Here is a 25511-nt window from a genome sequence, read left to right as displayed (position 1 = left end):
GAGCCGAAGGCAGACGCTTAACCAACTGAGCCACCCAGGTGCCCCTGTTCTCATAACTTTTTAAAATAAAACAAATTATTTGGGAGAAATTCCAAAAACTGATGAATTTAGAAAAAGATCCTTTTTCCTGAGAAAAATGTTGCTATATTTCTTCTCAGCATTTCCACCCTGAGCCAAGAGGTATTTCTTCCATGATGATATCATTTATCTAAGTTTTGGATAGGTTAAATTTGGATTGTGCTAAGTGATTAATAGGGCCAAGTGTATCCTGTTTCATTTTGCAAAGCTGCCTACATTTTTCTGATTTCATAATCACATGACCTAAAAATGATGATTGTGGGAATACCCAGGAAAAAGGGAAATGAATCAGCAACAGAGAAGAAGGGGCTGACTGGGAAAGAAACTGTGAGGAGTTATATAGCTCATCTGAATTTTACTTAAGTATACAAAATTATAGCTTCATCATTGGTAAGCTTTAATATTTGACCTCAGAGATCACAGAGGACAGAAAAGGTGAAGCTCCTGGATTTCTTACAACTCAAATTCCTGGGGAGCCTGGGTGGCTCAGTTGGTTAAGCGTCTGACTCTTGATTTCTGCTCAGGTCATGATCTCAGGGTCATGAGATTGAGTCCCACATGGAGCCCAGTCAGGCTCTGCACTGAGCGTGGAGCCTGCTTAAGATTCTCTTTCATTCCCTCTGCCCCTCCCCACTCTGCTCACAAGTGTGTGTGTTTCCTAGGAAAAAAAAAAAAAGAATGAGTTACTGAAAAAAAAAATCCTCTGAGAAACACCATACAACAGTTGGGAGAGGCCCAGCCCTGATGTATATTAAATATTAATTTAATATTTAATATTTATTCAAAACTCTTGCTTGGAAGATAAAGGAAAACAATTACATGAGAGCCAACTTGATTGTTTTTGTTTGTTTTTGTTTTTTGATTTAAAGTAGGCTCCATACCGAACATGGGGCTCAAACTCACTACCTTGAGATCAAGAATCCCAGGCTCTACCGATTGAGCCAGCCAAGTGCCCCTAATTAGATTCCTTTTTACCATAATCTTCCTATGGTCATATTTAAGAAGTTCAGTGACTTATGGTTAGGGAGAAAGAGCCAGCCTGTGAACAGCAGTGTTATGTGGTGAAAACAGCGTTGATCCTGGTTTCTGAAGAACTAGATTTGCATATTGGGTTTGTCCCCTCACTAGCTGTGCAATCTTGTATGAGTCACTCAACCTATCAGAGGTTCAGTTTCCTCATCTATAAATCAGAGATGATATCACTTACTTCACAGGACTGTGATAAAGATTAAATAAGATGGTAGACGTAAAAGATGCTGGATAAAGGTTAATTTCATTCCTTTTTCCAAAGGAAGGTCAGAGTTGTCTAGCTATGTTGGACAGCTTAAAGCATGCCATACCTGTCCTCTGGGTAGTGTTTCCCAAAGAGGCACTTGATTCAGAACTTTTCATATTTCCTCCAGAAATATGTTTCTTTCCCATCTTAGTCAACGGCTCTGCCATCCAACTCTTCCAGTTTTATAAGCAAAGCTTACCCATCAACCTAGAGTTCTTCCCTTTTCTTCACCCACTGAGTCTGTTGTTCCTACCTCCAAAATAGATCTGAAATCCAGCCACATCCCACCATCTCCACTCCCACTGTTGTACCTCTGCTTTTTCCAATCTATTTCTACTCAGAAGGAAAAATAATCTTTACAAATATACTACATCACTCCTCTGCTTAAAACCCTTTAATGGCTCCTCATTGCACTTAGAATAAAATGCAAATTCTTTACCATGGCTTGTGGGGAAAGCCCTACACATCTGATTCCTGTCTAGGTCTCTAGCCTTCCATTGCGTCTCCAGCTTACTTGGCTCTGAGCACACTGATTTCCCCTCTGCTCCTTGAAAACACCAAGCACTTTCCCACTTGTTGCACTTCTTCTGCCTTAAACACTCTTCCCTCATGTTGTATCTCATACTTTAGGCTGAAATGTCACCTCAGAGAGACCTTCCCTGGTCACTGAATCTAAGTGCCCCTGCCCCCTTAACCGTCTATCACATCATAATTAGCCATATATAAGTTGCCTCTATTGTTAGTCTTCTCCCAAATGCAGGAACTGTGTCTTTTTTTTTTTTTTTTTTTAAGATTTAGTTACTTATTTTAGAGAGGGAGAGAATGTGAGTGGGGAGAGGGGCAGAAGGAGAGAGAGAGAAAGAATCCTCAAAGAGACTCCCTGCTGAGCACGGAGCCCGATGTGGAGCTGGATGTGGGACTCCATCCCAGGACCCTGAGATCATGACCTGAGCTGAAATCAAGAGCCAGCAGCCAGCTCAACCGACTGAACCGTCCAGGAGCCCCATGTGTCTTGTTACCACTGTATGCAGAGCACCTTGACCACTGCCTGGCACATGGGGCACTCAAATATTTGTGGGGTTTTTTTTTCAAATATTTGTTGAATGAATGAATTATTAAGTGAATTAATAAAAGGAAAGGGGAAAAAAAGGCTTGAAAATCTGCATTTTGGCGAGCTTCCCAGGTGAATTGGTCAGGGAACAAGCAGGAAACAGATGCACACTCAACTCAGAATAATTTGAATATTGCTTAGTAAGAGATCATTTACAAAGGTATGAGGAAATAAGGATAGTAAAATGCCCAAGGCTCTTCAACTTATGAAATATAGAAAGCTTGGGAGCTGTTACTGGAACCTAAAAAGAGAAAGCCAACTTGAAATAAGCTTGTCCTTCAGTCAAGGGACTCAGTCAGCCCAAAGCAATTTTTTTGGAAAAGATTTTATTTGACAGAGAGAGAGCAAGAGAGCACAAGCAGGGGGTGGGGCAGAGGGAGAGGGAGAAGCAGGCTCCCCACTGAGCAGGGAGCCCAGTGCTGGGCTCGATCCCAGGAGCCTGGGATCATGACCTGAGCCGAAGGCAGACGCTTAACGACTGAGCCACCGAGGCGCCCCATGCCTCCTTTTCTTTTAGCTCTCAACTGCCTACTAACTAGACCATAAACACTAGGAGAGCAGGAGTCCTTCTGTATGCTTCACGGCTGTAAGCCAGGCAACCCTCATGGCAGGGATTCATAAATATTTATTGAGTAAGTTACAACCCATTCAGTCTTGATTGAAAGAGATCTTTGCTCACATGTCCTTTCTCCATGTCTCCAGTTCTCTCCATTACTTCCTTCTTGTTCTCACACATTGATAAGCCTCCCCACTCAGAACACAACCTACTTGATACCACACTGCCTTTTCAAATGTCCTGGTTCTCCAATTCCTTTGAATAAATGGCTGATTTTTACTAGCCTCATTTTTACTAGCCTCTTCATTCCTTTGCAATCTGCCATCAGTTCCATCAGCTATAGAGATAAATGAACCGTAGTTAAGGAGGCCTCCTTTAAAACCAAATGCAAGGGATGCCTGGGTGGCAGTTAAGTGTCTGCCTTTGGCTCAGGTCATAATCCCAGGGTCCTTGGGATCAAGCCCCGCATTGGGCTCCCTCCTCTGCAGAGAGCCTGCTTCTCCCTCTCCCACTCCCTCTGCTTGTGTTCCCTCTCTTGGTGTCTCTCTCTCTCTGTCAAATAAATAAAATCTTAAAAAAAAAAAACAAAAAACAAAATGCAGTCATCCTTGCCTAGCCCCTACTTTTCTAGATCTCAGTGTCCTATTCTGGACACTGCTGATAAACACCTTCTTTATTAAAATCTCTATTTTCATGGGATTGTGGACACTGTATTTTCCTACTTCTATTTTTCAGACCACACCTTCTCTGTCCCCTTTGGACATATCCTAAGGCTTAACTCTCTGCTCTCTTTTTCCCTACTCACTTCCTTCAAGAGTTTTTTTTTTAATTTTTTATTGTTATGTTAATCACCATACATCATTAGTTTTTGATGTAGTGTTCCATGATTCATTGTTTGTGCATAACACCCAGTGCTCCACGCTGAATGTGCCCTCTTTAATACCCATCACCAGGCTAACCCATCCCCCCAACCCCCTCCTCTCTAGAACCCTCAGTTTGTTTTTCAGAGTCCATCGTCTCTCATGGTTCGTCTCCCCCTCCGACTTACTCCCCTTCATTCTGCCCCTCCTGCTATCTTCTTCTTTTTTTTTTCTTAACATATTGCGTTATTTGTTTCAGAAGTACCAATCTGTGATTCAACAGTCTTGCACAATTCACAGCGCTCACCATAGCACATACCCTCCCCAATGTCTATCACCCAGCCACTCCATCCCTCCCACCCCCACCACTCCAGCAACCCTCAGTTTGTTTCCTGAAGTTAAGAATTCCTCATATCAGCAAGGTCATATGATACATGTCTTCCTCTGATTGACTTATTTCACTCAGCATAACACCCTCCAGTTCCATCCACGTCGTTGCAAATGGCAAGATCTCATTCCTCTTTATGGCTGCATAATATTCCATTGTGTATATATACCACTTCTTTATCCATTCATCTGTCGATGGACATCTTGGCTCTTTCCACAGTTTGGTTATTGTGTACATTGCTGCTATAAACATCGGGGTGCACGTACCCCTTCGGATCCCTACATTTGTATCTTTGGGGTAAATACCCAGTAGTGCAATTGCTGGATCGTATGGTAGCTCTATTTTCAACTGTTTGAGGAACCTCCATACTGTTTTCCAGAGTAGTTGCACCAGCTTGCATTCCCACCAACAGTGTAGGAGGATTCCCCTTTCTCCACATCCCCACCAACATCTGTCGTTTCCTGACTTGTTAATTCTAGCCATTCTGACTGGTGTGAGGTGGTATCTCATTGAGGTTTTGATTTGGATTTCCCTGATGCCGAGCGATGTTGAGCACTTTTTCATGTGTCTGTTGGCCATTTGAATGTCTTCTTTGGAAAAATGTCAGTTCATGTCTTCTGCCCATTTCTTGATTGGATTATTTGTTCTTTGGGTATTGAGTTTGATAAGTTTTTATAGATTTTGGATACTAGCCCTTTATCTGATATGTCATTTGCAAATATTTTCTCCCATTCTGTCGGTTGTCTTTTGGTTTTGTGGACTGTTTCTTTTGCTGTGCAAAAGCTTTTTATCTTGATGAAATCCCAATAGTTCATTTTTGCCTTTGCTTCCCTTGCATTTGGCGATGTTTCTACGAAGAAGTTGTTGCGGCTGAGGTGGAAGAGGTTGCTACCTGTGTTCTCCTTTAGGATTTTGATGGACTCCTGTCTCACATTTAGGTCTTTCAAACATTTGGAGTCTATTTTTGTGTGTGGTGTAAGGAAATGGTCCAGTTTCATTCTTCTGCATGTGGCTGTCCAATTTTCCCAACACCATTTGTTGAAGAGACTGTCTTTATTCCATTGGACATTCTTTCCTGCTTTGTCAAAGATTAGTTGACCATAGAGTTGAGGGTCCATTTCTGGGCTCTCTATTCTCTTCCATTGATCTATGTGTCTGTTTTTGTGCCAGTACCATACTGTCTTGATGATGACAGCTTTGTAATAGAGCTGGAAGTCTGGAATTGTGATGCCGCCAGCTTTGCTTTTCTTTTTCAATATTCCTCTGGCTATTTGGGGTCTCTTCTGGTTCCATACAAATTTTAGGATTATTTGTTCCATTTCTTTGAAAAAAGTGGATGGTAGTTTGATGGGGATTGCATTGAATGTGTAGATTGCTCTAGGTAGCATTGACATCTTCACAATATTTGTTCTTCCAATCCATGAGCATGGAACGTTTTTCCATTTCTTTGTGTCTTCTTCAATTTCTTTCATGAGTATTTTATAGTTTTCTGAATACAGATCCTTTGCCTCTTTGGTTAGATTTATTCCTAGGTATCTTATGGTTTTGGGTGCAATTGTAAATGGGATCGACTCCTTGATTTGTCTCTCTTCTGTCTTGTTGTTGGTGTATAGGAATGCCACTGATTTCTGTGCATTCATTTTCTATCCTGCTACTTTACTGAATTCCTGTATGAGTTCTAGCAGTTTTGGGGTGGAGTCTTTTGGGTTTTCCACATACACTATCATATCATCTGCAAAGAGTGAGAGTTTGACTTCTCTGCCGATTTGGATGCCTTTGATTTCTTTTTGTTGTCTGATTGCTGTGGCTAAGACTTCTATGTTGAATAGCAGTGGTGATAGTGGACATCCCTGCCGCGTTCCTGACCTTAGGGGAAAAGCTCTCAGCTTTTCCCCATTGAGAATGATATTCGCTGTGGGTTTTTCATAGATGGCTTTTATTATATTGAGGTATGTACCCTCTATCCCTATACTCTGAAGAGTTTTGAGCAAGAAAGGATGCTGTACTTTGTCAAATGCTTTTTCTGCATCTATTGAGAGGATCATATGACTCTTGTTCTTTCTTTTGTTAATGTATTGTATCACGTTGATTGATTTGCGGATGTTGAACCAACCTTGCAGCCCAAGGATAAATCCCACTTGATCATGGTGAATAATCCTTTTAATGTACTGTTGGATCCTATTGGCTAGTATTTTGGTGAGAATTTTTGCATCCATGTTCATCAAGGATATTGGTCTGTAATTCTCCTTTTTGATGGGGCCTTTGTCTGGTTTTGGGATCAAGGTAATGCTGGCCTCATAAAATGAGTTTGGAAGTTTTTCTTCCATTTCTATTTTTGGAACAGTTTCAGGAGAATAGGTATTAATTCTTCTTTAAATGTTTGATAGAATTCCCCTGGGAAGCTATCTGGCCCTGGGCTTTTGTTTGTTGGGAGATTTTTGATGACTGCTTCAATTTCCTTAGTGGTTATAGGTCTGTTCAGGTTTTCTATTTCTTCCTGGTTCAGTTTTGGTAGTTGATACATCTCTAGAAATGCACCCATTTCTTCCAGGTTATCTAATTTGCTGGCATATAGTTGCTCATAATATGTTCTTATAATTGTTTGTATTTCTTTGGTGTTGGTTGTGATTTCTCCTCTTTCATTCATGATTTTATTTATTTGGGTCATTTCTCTTTTCTTTTTGATAAGTCTGGCCAGTGGTTTATCAATCTTGTTAATTCTTTCAAAGAACCAGCTCCTAGTTTTGTTGATCTGTTCTACTGTTCTTTTGGTTTCTATTTCATTGATTTCTGCTCTGATCTTTATTATTTCTCTTCTCCTGCTGGGTTTAGGCTTTATTTGCTGTTCTTTCTCTAGCTCCTTTAGGTGTAGGGTTGGGTTGTGTATTTGAGACCTTTCTTGTTTCTTGAGAAAGGCTTGTACTGCTATATACTTTCCTCTCAGGACTGCCTTTGCTGTATCCCAAAGATTTTAAACAGTTGTGTTTTCATTTTCATTGGTTTCCATGAATTTTTTAAATTCTTCTTTAATTTCTTGGTTGACCCATTCATTCTTTAGTAGGATACTATTTAACCTCCATGTATTTGAGTTCTTTCCAACTTTCCTCTTGTGATTGAGTTCTAGTTTCGAAGCATTGTGGTCTGAAAATATGCAGGGAATAATCCCAATCTTTTGGTATCAGTTGAGACCTGATTTGTGACCTAGGATGTGATCAATTCTGGAGAATGTTCCATGGGCACTAGGGAAGAATGTGTATTCCATTGCTTTGGGATGGAATGTTCTGAATATGTCTGTGAAGTCCATTTGTCCAGTGTTTCATTTAAAGTCTTTATTTCTTTGTTGATCTTTTGCTTAGATGATCTGTCCATTTCAGTCAGGGGGGTGTTAAAGTCCCCCACTATTATTGTATTGTTGTCAATGTGTTTCTTTGCTTTTGTTATTAATTGCCTTATAAAAGTGGCTGCTCCCATGTTCGGGGCATAGATATTTACAATTGTTAGATCTTCTTGTTGGATAGACCCTTTAAGTAGGATATAGCGTGCTTCCTCATCTCTTATTACAGTCTTTGGTTTAAAATCTAATTTGTCTGATCTAAGGATTGCCACCCCAGCTTTCTTTTGGTGTCCATTAGCATGGTAAATGGTTTTCCACCCCCTCACTTTCAATCTGGGGGTGTCTTTGGGTCTAAAATAAGTCTCTTGCAGACAGCATATGGATGGGTCTTGTTTTTTCATCCAATCTGATAGCCTGTGTCTTTTGATTGGGGCATTTAGCCCATTTACATTCAGGGTAACTATTGAAAGATATGAATTTAGTGCCATTGTATTGCCTGTAAGGTGACTGTGACTGTATATTGTCTGTGTTCCTTTCTGGTCTATGCTGCTTTTAGGCTCTCTCTTTGCTTAGAGGACCCCTTTCAATATTTCTTGTAGGGCTGGTTTTGTGTTTGCAAATTCCTTTAGTTTTTGTTTGTCCTGGAAGCTTTTTACCTCTCCTTCTATTTTCAGTGACAGCCTTGCTGGATATAGTAATCTTGGCTGCATATTTTTCTCGTTTAGTGCTCTGAAGATCTCATGCCAGTCCTTTCTGGCCTGCCGGGTCTCTGTGGATAGGTCTGTTGCCAATCTAATGTTTCTACCATTGTAGGTTACATATCTCTTCTACCGAGCTGCTTTCAGGATTTTCTCTTTGTCTCTGAGACTCGTAAGTTTTACTATTAGATGTCGGGGTGTTGACCTATTTTTATTGATTTTGAGAGGGGTTCTCTGTGCCTCCTGGATTTTAATGCCTGTTTTCTTCCCCACATTAGGGAAGTTCTCTGCTATAATTTGCTCCAATATACTTTCTGCCCCTCTTTCTCTTTCTTCTTCTTCTTGGATCCCAATTATTCTAATTTTGTTTTGTCTTATTGTATTGCTTATCTCTGGAATTCTGCCCTCGTGATCCTGTAATTGTTTATCTCTCTTTTTCTCAGCCTCTTTATTTTCCATCATTTGGTCTTCTGTATCACTGATTCTCTCTTCTGCCTCATTTATCCTAGCAGTTAGTGCCCCCATTTTTGATTGCACCCCATTAATAGCCTTTTTTATTCCGACTTGGTTAGATTTTAATTCTTTTATTTCTCCAGAAAGGGTTTCTCTAATAACTTCCATGCTTTTTTCAAGCCCAGCTAGTATCTTTAAAGTTATGATTCTGAACTCTAGGTCCGACATCGTACTAATGTCAGTATTGAGTAGGTCCCTGGCAGACGGTACTACCTCTTGTTCTTTTTGCTGAGGTGATTTTTTTCGTCTTGTCATTTTGTCCAGAGGAGAACAGATAAATGAGAGAACAAAATGCTAACAGGTTAACAACGTCCCCAGCAAATATACTCTATACAAATCAGAAAAGACCTGAAACCAGGGGAAAAGAAAGGGAAAGAAAGAAAAAAGAAAGAGAAAAAAGAGAAAAAGAAAAAGATAAAAACAAACAAAAACAGAATATGATCAAATATGATCAGGCTAGTGCATAGATCAGTGCCACACACTAGATTTTGGGTGTATTTTGGTCTGTTAGAAGAAAGTGCCTCCTAGAATTTTAAAGGAAGAAAGACTTATATATGTACAAAATAAGGGTTGATACAATGAAGGGATGGAAGATGACTGTAAAGATGAAACTTATAAAAGGTTTTATAAATGGAATTGATAAGAAGTTGTTTGAAAGAAGAAAGAAGAAGATTTTAAAAAAAGAAAAAAGAAAAGAAAAAAATGGGAGAGACTGTGATCAGGCAGGAGACTAGAACAAAGCCACACACTAGTGATTTAGGTATATTTTGATCTGTTAGAAGAAACTGTATCTCAAAATTTTAAAGAGAGAAGAACTTATATATATATGCCAAAAATAAGGGTAACTACTATGAAGGGATAAAATATGACTCTAAAAATGAAAAATAAAAAATGTTTTTTTAAAAAAGGGATAGATAAGATGTTGGTTGAAAAAGGGAAAAAGAAAAATTCAAAAAAAAACAAAAAAAACAAAAAACAGTTAAAAAAATTAACTTGAAAACTAATGAATCATGGTAAAAAAGCCATGAATTCTATGTGCAGTATTCCCCTAGCGCTGGAGTTCTCCCATTCTCCTTGATCGGTAAACTTGGTCTTGGCTTGCTGGCTGTCGGTGCTGATCTTCTGGGGGAGGAGCCTGTTGCCGTGGTTCCCAAATATCTTTGCCGGAGGCAGAATTGCCCCGCCCTTGTCGGTCCGGGCTAAGCAAGCTGCTTGGGTTAGCTCTTAGGAGCTTTTGTTCGCTGCAAGCTCTCGGTACAGCTTTGGAGGACCAGGGTGAAAATGGGTGGCCTCCCACTCTCTGCCCAGAGAAGCTGAGAATTCGGGACCCCGCTCCTCAGTGCGCCCCCAGAGAAAAGCAGTCAGTCACTCCCGTCTCCCCGGTCTGCAGCCGCACTCCGTGCTCCCCCGGCCTGTGAACCGAGCGTTTCTATCTCTGGCACCCGACCCGGTGTGGAGTCTCCAAACCCAGCAGAATCCCTGCAGTGCACTCCCGCACCACTCCTCCTGGGGGAGGGACAGGAGTCTCCCCAGCTCTGCTGCTTGTTGGGTCCCTGCTGGAGGCACAGTGGCCCAACTGGGCCACAGATCACAGTTTATGGCCACCCCGAGCTGCGAGCCCGCGCCTCGGCTCCGTCTCTGCAGCGGGCTTCCCCGCTCCGATACCTGGGAGCTCTGCTGCTCTCAGGCACCCCCGGTCTTTCTGTGACCCCGAGGGTCCTGGGTCCACACTGTCCCGCGAGGTTTCCACCTCCCGCTTAGCCACTGGAGTGACGTTCCTCAGCGGAACTGACTTCTAAAAGTTCCGATTTTGTGCTCTGCGGTTCTATCACTTGCCAAAAGCAGCCCACGGAAGCCCCCTCCCCCGCCGTCTATCCTCCCGAATATCACCTCGGATTCACTTCTCCGCACGTCCTACCTTCCAGTAAGTGGTCGCTTCTCTGTTCAGAGAGTTGTTGCTACTCTCTTCTTCCATCTCCTGTTGAGTTCGTAGGTGTTCAGAATGGTTTGATCCCTATTCAGCTGAATTCCTGAGGCCAGACAAAATCCAGGTCTCCTACTCCTCTGCCATCTTGCTCCGCCCCCTCCTTCAAGAGTTTTTTTGTTTTGTTTTGTTTTGCTTATTCTCTTGGTCAACTCTTTTATTAATGACTCCAGAAATTACAGCTAAGTTGATTGATTTCATTTCAAATACAGAATCTCAAGCCTCAAATCAGCCCTCAGAACAGCCCAGGAACCCCACTATGTTTCTCTAATAGGAACACATTCCCACTTCCAAAGATAACTATGACAGAAAGCCTTCTTTTTCCTCAAAACTTTTGTACCTCTTTTTCCATTCTCAGTTTTAGCAAAGACCTTGGCTCAGCTGTCATGGAGAAATTAGAAACCACTGGATGAAAATTCAAATTTTCCCACCACCCAAACTATAAAGCCCTGTTTGTTGTTGTTGTTGTTGTTGCTGTTGTTTTAATATACCCATCACCAGGCTAACCCATTCCCCCACCCTCTCCCCTCTAAAACCTTCAGTTTGTTTCTCAGAGTCCATAGTCTCTCATGGTTCATCTCCCCCTCCGGTTTCCACCTGTTCATTTTTCCCTTCCTACTATTTTTTTTTAACATATAATGCATTATTTGTTTCAGAGGTACAGGTCTGTGATTCAATGGTCTTACACAATTCACAGCGCTCACCATAGCACATACCCTCCCCAATGTCTATCACCCAGCCACCCCATCCCTCCCACCCCCCACCACTCCAGCAACCCTCAGTTTGTTTCCTGAGATTAAGAATTCCTCATATCAGTGAGGTCATATGATACATGTCTTTCTCTGATTGACTTATTTTACTCAGCATAATACCCTCTAGTTCCATCCATGTCATTGCAAATGGCAAGATTTCGGGGGGGGTTGATGGCTGCGTAATATTCCACTGTATGTATATATATATATATATATATATATATATATATATATATACCACATCTTGTTTATCCACTCATCTGTAGATGGACATCTTTTTTTTAAATTTTTTTATTGTTATGTTAATCACCATATATTACATCATTTGTTTTTGATGTAGTGTTCCATGATTCATTGTTTGTTCCTAACACCCAGTGCTCCATGCAGAACGTGCCCTCTTTAATACCCATCACCAGGCTAACCCATCCCCCCACCCTCCTCCCCTCTAGAACCCTCAGTTGGTTTTTCAGAGTCCATCGTCTCTCATGGTTCGTCTCCCCCTCTGACTTACTCCCCTTCATTCTTCCTCTCCTGCTATCTTCTTTTTCTTGTAGATGGACATCTTTAAAGGCCTCTTTTTATTTGTACCTTGATTCTTTTCATTTACAATGGAGAAAAAGTCCTTTGTCCCATGAAAATCTCATCTCTCCCCTTGTGTTCTCTCTCTCCTTTTCTTTTTATTCTTAGTACCCTCCAAGCTCTTTCCTGCCTCAGGGCCTTTGCATTAGCTCTTCCAGCTGCTTAGAGCACTCTTCCTCATTTTTTTTTTAGATTTTATTCATTTATTTGACAGAGAGACAGCTAGAGAGTGAACACAAGCAGGGGGAGTGGGAGAGGGAGAAGCAGGCTCCCCACTGAGCAGGGAGCCCAATGAGGGGCTTGATCCCAGGACCCTGGGACCATGACCTGAGCGGAAGGTAGATGCTTAACCGACTGAGCCATCCAGGCGCCCCTCTTCCTCATTTCTTTTTTTTTTTTTAAGATTTTATTTATTTGAGAGAGAGAGAGAATGAGAGTTAGAAAGCATGAGAGGGAAGAGGGTCAGAGGGAGAAGCAGACTCCCTGATGAGCAGGAAGCCCGAAGTGGGACTCGATCCTGGGACTCCAGGATCATGACCTGAGCCGAAGGCAGTCGCTTAACCAACTGAGCCACCCAGGCGCCCTCTTCCTCATTTTCTTTGCATGGTTCATTCCTCTTGCTTTTGATCTCAGTGTAAATGCCACCTCCTCAAAGAGGCCTACCTTGACCATTTACCTGAAATAAGCTCAACTTTATTATTTCTTACCGCAATCCCTTGTTTATGTCCTTCGGAATATTTGCTTCAGTTTGAAGTTATCATATTTGTTCACTCTTTTTGTTTATATTCTCAAATGAAATGTAAGATCCACGAGCCTATACACCATGTCTCTCTTCCTTACTATTATACCATACCCCCAGATCTACTAAGTGACTAACCTACAGGAGGTGCTCAATAAATATTTACTGCATAAATGAATGACAACATCAATTTCCTATTTCCTCCAGAGAGAGGGAATTCAGTGATTGGAGGATGGAAGGAAAGAGAAATGTCACTGTATACCCTTTTGTACTTTAGGAACCAGTGACTATATTACGTATTCAAAAATAAATTACATTAAAATTAGAAAAAAGAAAGCATTTGTACTGTTTCAGTCTAGAGATGATAGTGGCTTGTACTAGGATGGTGGCCGTGGGGTTAGAAAAAAGTAAATAGATTCAATTTCTAGGATTTCATGATTGGGTGTGAGGGAATGAGGTGTACCTAAGAATGTCCATCACAGCATTATTTATACTAATAAACAATTAGAAACAACTTAAATTTCTAATGACAGGGTAAAGTTAAGTAAATCATGGCACATCTACTTGATTAAATAGTATTCCATTTTTTTTAAAGATTTGTTCATTTTACAGAGAGAGAGCATGCATTCATGTGCATGCAAGGGGGGTGTGGGGAAGGACAGAAGGAGAGAATCTTCGAGCAGACTTCCTGCTGAGCATAGAACCCGACTAGACTCAATCCCACAACCCATGAGATCACAACCTGAGCCTAAACCAAGAGTCAGGCACCCAAGTGGCTAAGCCACCCACGGGCCCCCAGCATTCCATATTTTTAAAAGAATTAATAACATGGGAAACTGTTCATGTTATATGAAGTGGGAAAAAAAACACAAGATGTGAAAGTATTTATACAATATGTCATAACCATGTAAAAACCTCTAAAATTATGCACTGTGAAAAATAATGAAATAGAGCAAAAAGTTAATAACAAGTAACTGTCTTTGAGTTGTGGAATTATGAATTTCCAAAAATTATGGATTTCCAATTTCTGGATCATATCCAAACAAAGTCATAATCCCTGTTTCCTGATTTGTTGACTAAGCAGGAAACCTGGATTCTTCGGTTAACTCCAAGTTGGCAGTTACAGGTTTCTTTCCTTTTTTTTTCTCCCCAAAGAAAATAGAAGTTTATTGAATACATTGCAAGGGAGTGGCAGGCAGGGCAGTAGAGAGGCTGTCTGCCCAAAGGTTTCTTTCCTTAAGAAAAATTGCCAGATTTGGAGAAGAGTCACCTGCTAAGGCCCTGGACACAAACAGCTCTATAGTAGCTGGACAGGCTTTTATTTTTAAGTGATTTTTCATTAATTTTGATTAACTAAAACTGATAATTATTCATTGTAGATAAAGCTGGAAAACTAGACAAGTAAAAACAAGTCACTCATAATCATAAAAACCACAACTGAAACTTTGATATCATTTCAGTTTTAAAATGAGTATGTATATATATATATATATTTTTTAAGATATTTATTTATTTATTTATTTGACAGAGAGAGACACAGCGAGAGAGGGAACACAAGCAGGGGGAGTGGGAGAGGGAGAAGCAGGCCTCCTGTGGTGCAGGGAGCCCAATGCGGGGCTCAATCCCAGGACCCTGGGATCATGACCTGAGCTGAAGGCAGCCACTTAATGACTGAGCCACCCAGGTGCCCCTAAAATGAATATGTATATTTTTGTTTACACAGTATAGAGCTTTATGACTTAGTCTTTTCACTTGATAATATCTTGTATTAGCAGATATAGAACAGTACTATGAGATCATTGATGTATCTATAATTTAACTAGTTCCTTAATGTTGCATAGTTAGATTGTTTCTAGTTTTTCACTCTGCATAGTCACCACTGGGGCATTTATCCTATTATATTATTCCTAGCACTGGAATTTCTGAATGAATGGATGTATTTAAAGATAGTGTCAGGGCTCCTGGGTGGCTCAGTGAGTTAAGCATCTGCCTTCGGCTCAGGTCATGATCCCAGGGTTCTGGGATTGAGCCCCGAATAGGGCTCCTTGCTCAGCGGGGAGCCTGCTTCTCCCTCTCCCTCTGCCCCTCCCCCTGCTTGTGCTCTCTCTCTTTCTCAAATAAATAAACAAAATTTTTTTAAAAAAGATTTCGGGGGCGCCTGGGTGGCTCAGTTGGTTAAGCAACTGCCTTCAGCTCAGGTCATGATCCTGGAGTCCCGGGATCGAGTCCCACATCAGGCTCCCTGCTCTGCGGGGAGTCTGCTTCTCCCTCTGACCCTCTTCCCTCTCATGCTCTCTATCTCTCATTCTCTCTCTCTCAAATAAATAATAAAATAAAATCTTTAAAAAAATAAAAATAAAAATAAAAAAGATTTCGGCTCAGTGCAGAATCTGCTTGAAGATTCTCTCCCACTGCCCCACTTCCCCCGCCCCCTACCCCTGCGCCTGCACACATTCTCTCTCAAATAAATATTTTTTAAAAAATGAAAAAGGCTTAGAGTGAGTTAGGAAGTAAGGGAGGGAGGGAAGAAGGAAAGAGAGGTTCTATTCAAGCCTGAAAGGGAAAAAGATCTTAGATCAAAGATTATAAAAGCCAAAAATTTTTTTGTAGAAAACTCCTGTTTTAAACCAAACCTTAATGCAGAACTCACATGTGAGACAGAAAAAAGTGGAGCAGTTCTGGTCAAATTGGGAATGGGTAACACAAAGCTATACCTGCTCAGCCTCCTCTTAGCATAATCATCCCCATTCACTTATCAGAATCTGTCTAGGCCCCGTCTTGTTATCTTATGATGAAACCCTACATCTAAATTTTAAAACTACCAGACAAACAAGACCAATGTATCGCATAGTAACCTATTCCAATTGCAAGTAGAATACTGAGAAGGAACTAACATCACCTCTAAAGTACTAGCTTTGCAGAATCATACCTATAAAGTATACAAAACTCATAAACCTATTTCTCCAACTATCCTTTCCTCCAAGGACTAATATACTTAAAAGCACAGCCCCTCAAATGTCTGTCATTTTATAGCACTTTTAAGATTTTATTTATTTGTCAGAGAGAGAGAGACCAGGCTTCTTGCTGAGCAGGGAACCCGATGTGGGGCTCAATGCCAGGACCCTGGGATCATGACCTGAGCCGAAGGCAGACGCTTAACTGACTGAGCCCAAGAGCTCAACACAGTCATCATTTTTACCACCGACTGGTTTCTCTCTTCAAGTTCCCCATTTTCTTGCGGCTTTGGAATGAGTACTGACTTTCCCTTCTCCTTTTAAGCTCTAGTCACCAACTCTTACTAATTCTTCCTTTCAGAGAAATGTAGATTCATCGTTTCCCTACTTAAGTGCCACCACTTTCATTTAAACCCTTATTACCTCAGGCCTGGATTGCTGCAAGAGTCTCCCATTCTGTGGACTATTGCCAAATTAATTTTTGTGCAATTTAAGATCAACTGGATCTGGTTAGCCTTCTGACCTGACTTCTGGGACTGTTTTCTGGCTCAGGCTCATTTCCTTCCTTCATACTATAGGATGTTCCCATTTCCTGTATGTCTGCTATGTAAGAGTTAGAAAAGCTAGACATCACTCGTGGCTTTAGGAATTGTCTTGGTATGCTCTCAGCATTCTGATCTCTTTGATTCCTGGATCTGACTGCTTTAGTTCTAATCTTATTTTGGTGCCTGGTCTGACGGCGAATTACATTTTCTTTTGGTACTGAAGTGATTATGTCATATTACTGCCTAGCAGTTTGGTTGTTTTTAATGTCTTGAGTTTAGCCACCTAGTTGAAAGAGCCCAAGAGCTCTTCAACCTGGCATTCATGACTTCCCTTCAACTGGAACTCTTTTTTTTTTGGTTAAGATTTTATTTATTTATTTGAGAGAGAGCGAGCAAGCACAAGCAGGGAGAAGCAGAGGAAGAGGGACAAGCAGATTCCCCATTGAGCAGGGAGCCCAACATGGGGCTCAATCCCAGGACCCTGAGACCATGGCCTGGCTGAAGGCAGACGCTTAACTGACTGAGCCACCCAGGTGCCCCTCCCTATATATCGTTTAAATGCACCTTCCCAGCACCACCATGTTGCACGGCTCTAAGCAGGATCATTCATGTTATGAATCATTCTATGTTAATGACTTCCCATACTACAACATCCTACAGTTTATGTTTTACGTTCTCTTTTCCCAACCCATTGTGGCCATTCTTTCTCCACAGTTGTGGCTCCTAGATGCCCACCTATTGTCAGGACCCCTCTCCCATTTCTAGAACCACTTCCGGCCAGAAACAAGAGGTTTAATAGTTCTAGGACTCAGTAGCATCTTACTCCTATAATTAGTCCAGTGTTATCACTCTGTTCTTCAGTTCTATTAAATGAGCTTCTTTCCAAGACCTGGGTCCTAGTTCTGGTACCTTGTGTTCTGTTTTGCCGTGGTAACACACCCAGGACTTTAGTCCTAAAGGGAAGCTCTCACTACTTCATATTAAAACTCCCTCATGTCAATTGCTTGCTAAAATGCCTGGCCAACTGTTGCCTATTGCCAAATACTTGGGCAACTGTTGGCATGCTGGACTAGACTTATAGCTGGGCCTGTCACGTTTACTGCCAGCCTCATCCCAGTAGAAGGGTCTAATCACATCTTGTGACCATTTCTCAACCTTTCCCACCATGCTGTTCACTATGCCTAGCAATAGCTATCTCAAAATGAAAGAGTATGTAAGCTCTTTAAAATGTGTTGCTCCATGGGGTGCCTGGATACTCAGTGGGTTAAGTGTCTGCCTTCAGCTCAGGTCATGATCCCAGGGTCCTGGGATCGAACCCCACATCAGGCTCCGTGCTCAGCGGGGAGCCTGCTTTTCCCTCTCCCTATGCCCCTCCCCCACCACTCCTGTGCACACATGCACTCTAATAAATAAAATCTTAAAGAAAAAAGTGATGTTCCAGGGGATCCTGGCTGGCTCAGTTGGTAGAGTATGTGACTCTTGATCTTGGGATCTTGGAGTTTGAGCCCCACACTGGGCATAGAGATTACTTTAAACAAATAAATAGATAAAATGTGATGCTCCAATCAGAAAAGCAATATTGAGATGTTATCTGATCATGAATATCAACTCTCTTGTTATAGATACTATATACTTATATTAAGTGAATTAAAGTCACCTTGACTGTAAGAGCAGCACACCTTTTTTTTTTTTTAAGTAAACTACTCCTAACATGGGACTCAAATTCACAGCCCTGAGATCAAGAATTGTATGTTCTACCCAACTGACCCATCCAGGCATCCCAAAATTAGCAAACTTCTAAAATATGACTTTCTAAACATCTTTATCATATTGAGTACTTTATCTTCTACTGGTTGGCACAAAATATATACTGATATGAGCTTCTCTGAATCATAACAAAGCAAAATTCAAAAAGAAGGAGTAACAAAAAGAAGAAATAACAAAAAGAATCATATCAAAGTGATCAAAATAATCCCTAGCAACTATAACCGTAAATTACAGCAAGTGAAAGTAAAAAGGACTGATTTGATGGATTACCTGCCCAAGTTATTTGTTCAAATGCCAAGAAGCAACTTCTGTACCATAAGTGTTTCCATATTTTCTTTTGCTTTCCTTACTCTAGAGAGAAATCTTAGGTGTGCTTACTCATATTATCAATTTATCACCTCATTAAATTCTGCCCCCCCCCAAAATCTATAAAGTATATTTGGAATTACAACTGCAAAAAAGCAATGAAAAACCTTTATTTTGTTCTTGTAAAACTTTATTTCAGTTTAAACAAACAAAAAAAAAAGCAAATGTTATTTATGTCATCAAGGGATAGGTGGTGGGAGTACAATCGTCCTTCAGAGCTGCTAGCTGGCGAACTCCCAGTGAGAGATGTAATCCAGGTAAAAGACCCTTATTATTCCAGAGTATATTTACCTCCCGAAGAGATCATGAAAATTAGTCAAAAAGATTAGAAAAATTTTACATGGAGTCATATCAGAAAAGATGAGAAAGTGAAGCCTAATACTTTGAGAAATTCTGCTTCCCCTTAATATTCAGAAGAATTAAACCTTAAAGGTCAGGAACAGGTGGTTTATACCATATGTATTAGAAACAATGATATGTACTTTCATCAGTTTCATATGATTATTAGGATTCAAGACGTTATTTAAAACCTAGATGTAGGCCCAAACAGTTAGTGACTGCCAAAAAAATGGAAAATTTTGTTTAGAAGAAACATAATGTTTAGAGGAAACACAAATATATGACTATTTGGGTCTTATAGGTCCAATTTTAATGTCTGCCAAAAAGAAAGGACATGGTAACACTGTTACACCTAAAGATTCCAAACAGAATGTCCCCATTAACAACAGCAACCAAGAAATCTAATTGTCTACAGTTTTTATTTCTGATCAAGTATGAGTTTCAGTTCTTTTTTTTGAGCCTGCCTTCTGTTAATAATGTACAGCTTGTCAGCTAACTATATCACTGATTTTTAAGCTCTCCTCCCACTTACATTTTCTTTCCTTTTAAACTAAGATGTACCTAGAAATAACGAGACAACTCAGCATAGCTGTAATGGCCTTCAATAATTTTGCTTTGCTAATTAGTTGATCTTATTCCAGTGAAGGCTAATATCAAATTTTTCCAATAGTCTCTGATTTTACAATACTTATAATAGAATAATGCATCATATACAGAACTCTTGATCAATAATCTACTTACATCTCATAACCAGTTATCTTTCTAAACAATTTACAAATGTAAAATATGCAATGTTCTTTAAAATAAATATACAATATATAGTTTCTACATTCTGAGACAAGCTTAAAAATGAGGTAATAAAAAACTTAAATGATTAAACCTTTACCATTCTGGAAATGGCTTAGGGAAATGATGGCAAACTTGTTTTGTTTTGTTTTTCTTTAGGTCTTTTCATCTTTCAGTGCTTCTGAGTACCTCCTTTTCTATGCTGAAAAATTATGTAAAAAATCCTTAAGCTTTGTTGGATAGTCTGTCATCACCCCAGTTGCTCCCAAATCAAAAGCTCGTTTGTATTCTTGTTCTTCATTCAATACCCAAATATAGACCTGAAAATTAGAAGCATGAGAAGTATGAGACGAAAGGTTAAAATTTTATAATAGCCTTTATACACTACAATCTCAGCATACTTAGAAACCTTTTAAACCTGTAATTTTAAGAAATCATTGAACCCTTTAAAAATTTTTTTACTTTACCCATTAAATATACACTGTCCCACCCTCTGGCTTCTGGTACTGTCACCTATACATAAGTGGACTCCAGTTACTAAAATGCCAATGCTTTCTTGTTAAGTGTAAGGCAGAGTTTAAGGTCTTCATATGTGAACCAGTAAAGCAGCAGCATCAGAGCTGGAACCAAATTAAGTTCCTGCCATTTACACTACTGTTAAACTGGTGAGCTATACTGTTTCCAAAATGCATCATTCTGGGCGCCTGGGTGGCTCAGTCGTTGGGCATCTGCCTTCGGCTCATGGTCCCAGGGTCCTGGGATTGAGCTCTACATCAGGCTCCCTGCTCAGTGGGGAGCCTGCTTCTCCCTCTCCCACTCGCCCTGCTTGTGTTCCCTCTCTCGCTGTCTCTGTCTTTCAAATAAATAAATAAAATCTTAAATGCATCATTCTGGAAACTTACCTGAATGCCTCTGGCAGTAAGGTGGTCAAACAAGGCTTTTCTCATTAGTAAGCTGGAAAAGAAAAGCAGGACAGATTTAGATATCTCTTAACTCTAACGAAGGACTCTTAGTCCTTAGTCCTAATTTAGTCCATTTAGAGTTTATAATTCCTAACTGAATTTTTTTTTAAAGATTTATTTATTTATTTGAAAGAGAGAGAGAATGAGAGAGAGAGAGAGGGAGAGCACATGAGACAAGGGAGGGTCAGAGGGAGAAGCAGACTCCCCACCGAGCAGGGAGCCCGATGCGGGACTCGATCCCGGGACTCCAGGATCATGACCTGAGCTGAAGACAGTCGCTTAACCAACTGAGCCACCCAGGCGCCCTCCTAACTGAATTTAATCCCAATGCTGTAGCAGCAATAACGCAATGGCCTGAAGTAATAACTGTGGTGGATGCATTTATGTTCTAACCGCTGGATCTCCTTTCACTGCTGGCTGGCTGTCCACCAGAACCTCCTTTCTATTTCTTCTATAACTACATCATCAAGAGACCCAATCTTATTGAAGCCACTCAGTAGACAAGAGGCCTCTTCGATTTCCCTGTCGACACCATAACAAGTGAGAAAGAGCTGGGAAGTCTGTCTAACATTCCAACTTAAAATAAGGCAGTGAACTTGGGCCAAATTCTAGAATATCATAGTTCATTTACATAATGGATTAGTCTTTCATGTGCTATCTTAGAAACCTAATGTCCATTGATTACACTATAAATAGGAAAACTGCAGCTTTTTTTAAAGTGCTAAATAACTGACTTAAAAGTGAACTCTTAGAATATAAATTACTTGAGCATGATGGGAACGAACTATACTGGAAAGTTATACATATTGTTTCTATTCTGTTTATGTCTATTGAAGTAATGAAATGAGAGAAACTAAAAATCATATGCATTTAACACCAATTAAAAATGTATCCTTGAAAACTAGAAATTAAATCAGGAATAGAGGAAAAAAGAATAAACCCTGTGGCACAGAGAAAAGATAAAACTAGTTTTCCAACTCTCTGAAAGAGGAGGTAAGTAATTTAAAAGGTTGCAATTTAGGACTATTATTTAAGCATTCCAGGTTCCATTTTAAAGCAAAATATAGCACAGCAACATTGTGTTATTTACCTCAAATTAAACTCAACATGTCTGAGAAATGAAAGTATTTTCTTTAAAGGAGATGCCCACCCTAAAGGTGGGGCTTCCTGTCTGCTATTAAGTCTTCATGCAGATTTTTCAGAGAAATGTGCCACTAGTCAATATACACTTTTACATATCATTGTATTGCTATATACACTTCTTTTTTTTTTTAAAAGATTTTATTTTATTATTTGACAGAGAGAGAGAGAGACAGTGAGAGAGGGAACACAAGCAGGGGGAGTGGGAGAGGAAGAAGCAGGCTTCCCGCCGAGCAGGGAGCCTGATGTGGGGCTCGATCCCAGGAACCCGGGATCATGACCTGAGCCGAAGGCAGACGCTTAACGACTGAGCCACCCAGGCGCCCCGCTATACACACTTCTTTCTGCCATGTTTCTGACTGCAGGTTAGTGAAAACAGCAAATAGGTAGAAGGGAATGGTTATACATACCACCACCTCTTCTAACTAGCTAGATAACCCTAAGTTAGTCATTTACCTTTGGTTAGGAGGGCACTCAGTTTTCTCCTGAAGCTGGATGAGATTATCGCTCAAGATTCCTCTTAAGGTTTTGTGACTAGTAATTAAAGTAGTTCTAAATGATTCACATACATCCACCCACGGAGTACGTGCTTATCATCCTTGTTACAAATCACATATAGAAAGCTTGCTCTAAATTATAAACATAGTATTTAATAGATTCAGTTAAAACAGTAACTGGTATATCAAGAAACTAAAATTCTTACGTATCAGAAAGCCAGATGAGAAACTTTTGACTTCTGGACATAGTGTGTGGTTCTTTTAGCCTGAGGCAAAATAAAAATTTGAATCATAAATTAGAAACACAGGAAGGTATCAGTGTGATAAAATGAGTCCAAAAACAAAGTTGCCTTGCACTTAGTATGTGCTGAAAAAATACTTGTAAAAAAAGCCAATTTGGGTTCTCTGGTTTTTTGTTTTGTTTTGGGTTTTTTTTTTAAGACTTTATTTATTTGTTTGACAGAGAGATAACGAGAGCAGGAACACAAGCAGGGGGAGTGGGAGAGGGAGAAGCAGCTTCCCGCTGAGCAGGGAGCCCGATGCAGGGCTCGATCCCAGGACCCTGGGATCATGACCTGAGCCGAAGACAGATGCTTACAGACACTTAACCGACTGAGCCACCCAGGTGCCCCAGGTTCTCTGTTTCTATTGATTTTGAGATGACTTTTTGCTACCACTACTAAAAGGTAAAAAAAATAATGAAAGTTATCTTTCCAGACCCAGGGTGCCTGGGGCTCATGTCTCTTCTTTTTTTTGGTGAAGCTTCTTTCTCTCACTTTGTCTGCTATAACTTAGTATATAGTAGATTTAGTATATGTGCTGCTGAAGTGAGCACTAGTATATAGTGACCTTAAACATACAACCAAACTTTACTACAAATTAAAAGATATGGGGCAAAAATGTGACTAAAAAAACCCTAAAAGCATGTTTTTTCTTCCCCTTTCAATATTTGAAGACCTGGGCCCTGTTCTTTTTTTCCCAGTTTTTATTTAAATTCCAGTTAGTTAACACACAGTGTAATATTAGTTCCAGGTGTACGATATAGTGATTCAACAACTCCATACATCACCCGGTGATCATCACAACAGGTGCACTCCTTAATCCCCATCACCTGTTTAACCCATCCCCCACCCACCTCCCCTCTGGTAACCATCAGTTTGTTCTCAGTAGTTAAGAGTCTGTTTCTTGTTTTTCCTCTCTCTCTTTTCCTTTTGCTCATTTGTTTTGTTTCTTAAATTCCACATATGAGTGAAATCATATGGTATTTGTCTTGTTTTGACTGACTTATTTTAACATTATACTCTCTAGCTCCATCCATGTCATTGCAAAACGCAAGATTTCATTTGTTTTTATGGCTCAGTAATATTCCATTATGTTTATATATATAAATATATACAAACATACCATACACACACACACTTCTTTATCCATTCATCTATTGATGCACACTTAGGCTGTTTTCCATAACTTGGCCATTGTAAATAATCTGTTATAAACATCCAGGTGCCTATATCCCTTTGAATTAGTATTTTTGTATTCTTTGGGTAAATACCTAGTAGTATGATTGCTGGATTGTAGGATGGTTCTATTTTTACCTTTTTGAGGAAGCTCATTACTGTTTTCTGCAGTGGCTGCACCAGTTTGCATTCCCATCAACAGTGCATGAGGATTCACCCATTTCTCCACATCCTCGCCAACACCTGTTGTTTCTTGAGCTTTTTATTTTAGCCATTCTGACAGGCATGAGGTAGTATCTTATCATACTTTTGATTTGCATTTCCCTGAGGAGGAATGATGTTGAGCATCTTTTTATGTGTGCTGGCCATCTGTATATCTTCTTTGGAAAAATGTCTATTCATGTCTTCTGCCCATTCTTATTCATTTTTGGGGTACTGAGTTTTATAAGTTCTTTATATATTTGGATACTAACTCTTTAACAGATCTGTCATTTGCAAATATCTTCTCTCATTCCGTGGTTTCCTTTTAGTTTTGCTGATTGTTTCCTTTTATTTTGATGTAGTCTCAATAGTTTTTGATTTTGTTTTCCTTGCTTCAGGAGACAGACCTGGAAAGAAGTTGCTATGACTGATGTCAAAGAAGTTACTGCTTATGTTCTCTTCTACGATTTTTATGGTTTCAGTTCTCACATTTAGGTCTGTAATCCATTTTGAATTTATTCTTTGTGTATGGTGTAAAAAAGTGGTCCAATTTCATCCTTTTGCATGTTGCTGTCCAGTTTTCCCAATGCCATTTGTTGAAGAGACATTGGCTTTTTTTTTCCCCATTGGCTATTTTTTCCTGCTTGTTCAAAGATTAATTGACCATATAATTGTGGGTTCATTTCTGGATTTTCTATTCCGTTCCATTCATCTGTGTGTCTATTTTTGTGCTCGTATCGTACTGTTTTGATTACTACAGCTTTGTAATATAACTTGAAGTCCAGAATTGTGATGCCTCCAGCTGTGTTTTTCTTTTTCCAAGGTTGCTTTGGCTATTTTGGGTCTTTTGTGGTTCCATATAAATTTTAGGATTGTTCATTCTAGCTCTGTGAAAAATGCTGTTGGTATTTTGATAGGGATTGCATTAAATGTGTAGATTGCTTTGAGGAGTATAGACATTTTACCAATATCTGTTCTTTCAATCCATGAGCATGGAATGTCTTTCCATTTCTTTGTGTCATCTTCATTTTCTTTTCAGAGTACAGGTCTTTCACCTCTTTGGTTAGATTTATTCCTAGGTATCTTACGGTTTTTGGTACAATTGTAAATGAGAGTGATTCCTTAATTTCTCTTTCTGCTTCCTTATTGGTTTATAGAAATGCAACAGATTTCTGCACACTGATTTTGTATCCTGTGACTGCTGAATTCATGTATCAGTTCTAGCAGTTTTTTGGTGGAGTCTTTTGGGTTTTCTATATATAGTATCATGTCATCTGCAAATAGTGAAACTTTTACTTCTTCCTTGCCTGTCTGGATGCCTTTTATTTCCTTTTGTTGTCTGACTGCTGTGGCTAGGACTTCCAGTACCATGTTGAATAAAACTGGTGAGAGTGGACATCCCTGTCTTATTCCTGACTATAGAGGAAAAGCTCTGTTTTTCCCCATTGAGGATGATATTAGCTGTGGGTTTTTCTCGATGGCCTTTATTATGTTGAGGGTTTTTATTATGTATGGATGTTGTACTTTGTCTTTTCCCTATGCTTTTTTGCATCTATTGAGATGATCATATGGTTCTTATCCTTTCTTTTATTAATGTGATGATGTAGCACGTTGTTGGATTTGCAAATA

General features: G+C 39.9%; 1 protein-coding gene across 1 annotated transcript in view; it reads right to left on the bottom strand.

Moving 5' to 3' along the window:
• Positions 1–19633: 19633 nt before the first annotated feature.
• The window catches only part of GDPD1 (glycerophosphodiester phosphodiesterase domain containing 1), a 46230-nt gene continuing 40352 nt past the window's right edge, over positions 19634–25511 (bottom strand). The window contains exons 8-10 of the mRNA XM_028109295.2: positions 22431–22490; positions 20528–20579; positions 19634–19945 (exon numbers count right to left, since the gene is read on the bottom strand). Coding sequence (XP_027965096.2) covers positions 19823–19945; positions 20528–20579; positions 22431–22490 — 235 coding nt within the window. The 3' untranslated portion in view covers positions 19634–19822. The remainder of the gene's footprint in view (positions 19946–20527; positions 20580–22430; positions 22491–25511) is intronic.

This window comes from Eumetopias jubatus, unplaced genomic scaffold, assembly GCF_037043125.1.
Source record: "Eumetopias jubatus isolate StellerSeaLion01/CBP00866 unplaced genomic scaffold, mEumJub1_p1.0 scaffold_10, whole genome shotgun sequence".
Taxonomy (NCBI): Eukaryota; Metazoa; Chordata; class Mammalia; order Carnivora; family Otariidae; genus Eumetopias; species Eumetopias jubatus.
This window is presented reverse-complemented; position numbering and strand designations above follow the sequence as displayed.